This window comes from Myodes glareolus, chromosome 14 (assembly GCF_982192425.1).
Source record: "Myodes glareolus chromosome 14, mMyoGla1.1, whole genome shotgun sequence".
Classification (NCBI taxonomy): Eukaryota; Metazoa; Chordata; class Mammalia; order Rodentia; family Cricetidae; genus Myodes; species Myodes glareolus.
In genome coordinates this window covers 54,903,978-54,909,612 of record NC_142039.1, presented here as the reverse complement: position 1 = coordinate 54,909,612, position 5,635 = coordinate 54,903,978, and the positions used below count along the sequence as shown (strand labels likewise).

At 47.6% G+C, this 5,635-nt stretch overlaps 1 protein-coding gene across 1 annotated transcript in view; it reads right to left on the bottom strand.

Moving 5' to 3' along the window:
- Nucleotides 1-941: 941 nt before the first annotated feature.
- Nucleotides 942-5,635, bottom strand: part of Bmp6 (bone morphogenetic protein 6) — a 148,487-nt gene continuing 143,793 nt past the window's right edge. The window contains exons 5-7 of the mRNA XM_048422993.3: nt 3,904-3,980; nt 2,473-2,583; nt 942-2,381 (exon numbers count right to left, since the gene is read on the bottom strand). Of these exons, the coding sequence (XP_048278950.3) occupies nt 2,232-2,381; nt 2,473-2,583; nt 3,904-3,980 (338 nt within the window). The 3' untranslated portion in view covers nt 942-2,231. The remainder of the gene's footprint in view (nt 2,382-2,472; nt 2,584-3,903; nt 3,981-5,635) is intronic.

Genomic DNA, 5,635 nt, shown 5'->3' with positions numbered 1-5,635 from the left:
TATAGTTAAGGAAAACCAAATTGCTGAACCCTGTTGGCTGCTGAGGGATGTGGCAGAAATGCATCATCCAAAAGGAGGCTTTTGAACTGCCTGAATTCTGGAAAGGGGGCCTGTGGCACGGTTGATGTCCCTCTGATCTGAAGGTCACAGTTGTTTGGAGATTTCAAAACAAAACAAAAATCCACAGAATTTTAGAAATGCCTTCATAGCTAAGGTTGGGCTCCTGGCTGTCAGTACCTCTCTCATTGAGAGAGGTAAGTCACGGGAGCCACGTGAATGGCACTTCTGATGTAGGTTCAAAGGATCCTCTTGTCTGCTTGGCATAGGTGGAAGGTGTAGCTGTCTTCCACAGAAAGTGAGGGTGTGGGAGGGGAATGGTCCCCACCATTCTATTTGCCTCCTGGGCAAAAGTACCCGAAGGGCTTTCTCAGGCCCGGGGAGACCTTGCAGCTTCTCCCTGGCCTTCTAGCTACAGCGGATTCTCTCCCCAAGCACTCCTTCCAGCAGCTTGCTGTGATGTCCACCTTCTACTGTCTGAGCAGAAGGATCCATCTGACCTCCAGACCAAAGACTGCAGCTGGCAGGGCTGCCCTAGCCCAAGGTTGGATATCGCCCTAGCTCCTTCTAATTCTTGTCGTCCTGGGTGTTAGACACTGCCGCTCTCACCTGCACAAAGATGCAGCTAAGCTCGCGCCAAGCCTCTGTCTTTCACAGTGAGTTGCTTGTCCTCAGGAGCACTCTGTGCCCAGACCCTTCACCCACCTTCCAGGAGCACAGAACGTATTGTAAGGGGACTAGAAACAAGACCACACCTACGTCCTGACAGCAGAGGCCCCTGCCGGCCCCTTCCAGACATTTATTGTTAATCATGTGTGGCTCACCCCACCTTCCAGGAGCACAGAACGTATTGTAAGGGGACTAGAAACAAGACCACACCTACGTCCTGACAGCAGAGGCCCCTGCCGGCCCCTTCCAGACATTTATTGTTAATCATGTGTGGCTCACAGCTGTCCTTGAGGCCCAGCTCAGTGGGTTCAGCTCTGCATCATGAGTCTTGTATTAAAAGAAAACTCAAGTGGTACAATTGGTTTATACTTTCTAAATAAATTTTTTTTAAAGAAAAGGTCTGGTCTTTGCTTAAATGTTACAGCAAAATGGATATAAAATAGACAATAAATTATAGTTTCTATTTACAAAAAAAGCTGTAAGTACAGTTACAGATTATAAATGTATTATTTAATCAGTTTAGTACGAAATTGCTTCCCGGTACATGATTATGAAAAAGACATCTAAAAAATATCCTAAGATTTAATCTGATTCTTACTTTCTACAAGAGGAAACTGTGGTTTTGGTTCACAAACACCATGCTCACCTCGACAAATCCATTCTTAGACCCTTCCTCTGGGTCTCTGCTGCAGACTAGCCCTGAGCCATGGGTGCTACCATAGGGAAAAGGCAAAGAGCAGTTAGGAGAGCTGGTGTGCGGAGCCAGTGTGGATGTGCTTGTCGAGCCCGTCTGCTGAGAGCTGCAGTCACTTTCTGCTGGTCCATGGCTTAGAGGAAGGCGGCTGCAGATGCTTCACGGTCTACCACACAGTATGGCCCTTCTACTTTGGGTTCTAGTAAAGACTTCAGGGAGGAAGGGGGTGCAGAAGTGCTTCAGTTTGTTTCGACTGAAATTAGTACATTTTCACACCACCAGAGTCAACAACAAAAACCATGTAACCGCAACAGCAGACAAAAGGCACCTCCCCAGAGCATGTTGGTGGCCAGGATGCAAGTCAAGGGTGAGCTGGCCTTACTGGGAATGGAATCTGATAGAGCTCCCCCGTCCCCTGCATTCTGTTACCTGCAGAATCTCCCAGTGCTACTGAACCAGCTGCTCTTTCCGTCAGGTATTTCATATTCCTTCGAGGTTATTCTCTACGTACACCGCGAACAGCTAGATCTAAATGCTAAAACTAGTCTGGGTGGGACTGGGGGTGGTGAGCTCCGGCATGTTTCTGCAGTTACCAGGCCTGTACTGAAAGCATTACAACTTCCTACAGACGAGCAACTGCTCAGGTATGGCCTGGGGACGTCGTCAGCAAGGTCTTCATAAGATCCCCCTTGGGCCAAGGCACCAGCGGGAGATGCTTCCAGTGCCACCATCCCACGTCACTGTGCTTCGTGTGTGTTAAGGCAGATTTAGTTAGGAATCCAAGGCAGAGTCACTAGCAACTGGCTTCACCTTAGTGGCATCCGCAAGCTCTCACAACCATATTCCTGTATTTTTTCAAGATGACATTGGAGTTATCGTCAAAGTAAAGAACTGAGATGGCATTCAGCTTAGTTGGTGCACAGCATGGTTTGGGGACGTACTCGGGATTCATAAGGTGAACCTGTTCCAAAATAGAAATGGGAGCGGGCACTGTTAGGAATGATAACCTGGTCTGGGTTCGATCCCACTCATTGCCAGGTCAGGGCACTCACCAAGGTCTGTACAATGGCGTGGTTGGTGGCATTCATGTGCGCGTTGAGTGGGAAGGAGCACTCTCCATCACAGTAGTTGGCAGCATAGCCTTTGGGTGCAATGATCCAGTCCTTGAGATAAAGCAAAAAGAAGTAGAAGATCCTACATCATCTGCACTCTCAGTGACCCCAAGAGAAGACACTGATCATGGTGCACAGCGTGGGGACAGGCAGAGAAGTTTGGGAACTGCCCAAGTTCACATTCAAGTGATGCTAAGGTATGAACCTGATTGGTCTGACCCTAGAGCCTCAGTCTTTCCATGGGCTTGTGTGACTTAGCTGCTGCAAACCTGTTAGGTCTGGGATTGAGCTTGTGGCTGGCTTGATGGACAAATGCTGCCATGGAAGAGTCCTTTCTACACTCTAAATATGTATTGCTCTCATTGGTTAATAAAAAGCAGACAGGCTGGTACCTGGGTAGGAAGTTAGGTGGGAAAGCCAAACTGAGAATGATGGGAAAGAGGGTGGAGTCGGGAGAGAAGCCAGCCAGTGGCCCAAAAAGCAAGGCAGGATGGGTAAAGCCATGAGACACATGGCAATGCATAGATTAATAGAAATAGGTTAATCTAAATGTAAGAGTTATGTAGTAATAAGCCTGAGCTATCAGCTGAGCATTTTTAATTAATATAAGCCTCTGAGTTGGTTATGGTTGAACAAAAAGACTCCGTTTACTAAGTGCTCCTTGACTTAGGATGGGGGTTACATTTCAATAAAACACCAGCGTTAAATGCCCATAATACACCTAAAATATCAAACACCCTATCTGAGGCACAGTGCACTGTGGGCTGACTGAGAGCTGCTGTCACCCAGCATGTCCAATTTTGAGGAGACTCCAGCCCAGAAAGGCTCAACCTCAAAACTCAGAGCACTATTTCTAGAGAACACATACTGCTCCTACATCGTCATATAGCTGAAAAATGGTCGGCTAAAACACTGTAGGCCAGGATCTGTCATGCCTACTTAGACCCAAAGGGTCATCCGCAGGATCCCATTACAGCCCTGTCAAAGTAACGCCACCTACATAGAGAACAACTCTTACCTCCCATTTCTCAGTACATTTAGCTGGACTTGGTATGGGCCAAACATCTCCCACTGGGTGAGCCAATTTAGAGCTATTGAGGAAATTATTAATCAGATTTTTTTTTTTGTAATCCTGTTTCTAAGTAAAAGTTGCTTAAATGTCCAAATACACGCCCTTCAGGCTTGGAAAGAATGAGGAAAGAGAGAAAACCATAAAGGGGGCACAGGTTTTCCTGCCTTACTCCAACAGCCTGAGTATTTGAGAGCTCCCGGGATTCCAAAATCAGCTCCTCCCGGAAGCTGATGGCGGCAGCCATGGGTGAGGTATGAACAAGGTACCCATCAAGGCCCATCCTTATTCTGAGGACTCACCTGCCATCCCAGGTCCTGGAAGCTCACATAAAGCTCATGCTTTTTGCAGGCTGTTTTTAATTCACTGCTATTGTAGTCTGTTGGAGGAGATAAAAGAAGAGGTACTCATTAATTCCTTCACTTAAAAACATACGTGAGAGCTTTCCTCTCATACATGCCAGGCACTGTGCGACACTCAGGGCAACTGTGAGCCAGGTCCCTGTTGACACACATGGTCTCCCAGCAGTTTGGTTGAGTTCCCAGTTGTTTGCCTAAATTTAGAGCCTCTGGGGGAATTAGTCATTTGGTTTTTTTTTTTTCTAATCTGGTTTCAAAAGTGGCTCAAGTGTTTAAATAATACATTCCCCTTGTCTGTGAAAGAGTGTGACGAGCTAGAGAAAGTTGGCACTGAGCCAGAGGAGCTTTAGAACACACTGCACTTTGCCCGTCCCAGGGTCTGCTTTGGCACCCTGTTATTTCATGGCAACCTTTCAACAGCAGGTGTGCATCCGTAATCTGCCTTGTGCAGGTCTGCAGATGGATGTGTGGTGATCTCCACTGGATTTGAGAGGTGGCACTCATTAACAGGTAACCGTCATTGTACTTCACATGTAGACTATCCAGACATGGCATGGAGTTTGGGTGACAGCTTCTGCCCCCCCCCCCAATGGGGGAAATGGTGACAGTGGGAGGCCACACTCCCCTGTTCGTGGGTTCCAGCCTCACTGCTGTTGTCGAGCCCTTTCTGGGTGCCCTAAACCATTCCAAAGCCAGCATTTCCCCAAAACAATCTGCTGAGCTGCCTGTACAATTCAGGAGCCATCGGCCTGGCTTAACCACCCTCACCAGGAGGCCGGGGACACCTTGATTCATTTCAGCCATCAGAACAGCTTTGCTGTGACATGCATGTCTCCTGCCTGGACCCAGGGAAGTAGATGAATCACGAGCGGCTTCTGTCTTGGAGACTCAAAGGGGCTGTGTGGGAACGGTACTCAGGGTGCCCAGCTCCAACTCAGAATACAGATGGCATGGTCAAGAGTCATGTAGAGTCAACACTACTGAAGCTTACAGAGGGACAGTGAGGGGCTGGGGGAGGGAGAGCAGTCCTGTTGGAATGGGTTGGAGTTGGGAGATAAAGTTGGAAAAATGAAGGACTCACAGCACCAACAATGACGTGAACCTTTTAGTGGAGTATGAAGTGAGTCTGAGCCGGTCTGATGAGTCGGGGTTTTTAAAAGACACGTAGGTGTGTTTGTTAGGCATAGAGGGCAGAGAAAGGAAAAGAGGAAAAGAAGTTTGGGAGGAAGAGCCTTCCTCTAAACTGGCCAAGAAAAGACAGAGACTGGAGCACAGCATACCACCCCTGCACTTGTCCATCAGCTATGTGAACCAGCGAGTTACCTAACAAATGTATTCGAACTGGAATTTCACATTTTAACCCTCACCCCAAATCAGAAGTACGCAGAACTCAGAATTCTGTAAAGAAACAGTATCAACCGAGGCTAGTGGCCTGGAAAGAGAGATGTGGGGTCAAATATTTACTGATTCTAAATCTACCCATTTCCAGCTGGGCATGGTGGCACACGCCGTTAATCCCAGCATTTGGGAGGCAGAGGAGGTGGATCTCTGTGAGTTCAAGGCCACTCTGATCAACAGAGCAAGTTCCAGGACAGTTAGGGTTGTTACACAGACAAACCCTGTCTTGAAAAAAACAAAACAACAACAAAAATATTTATTCATTTCCAACCCTACC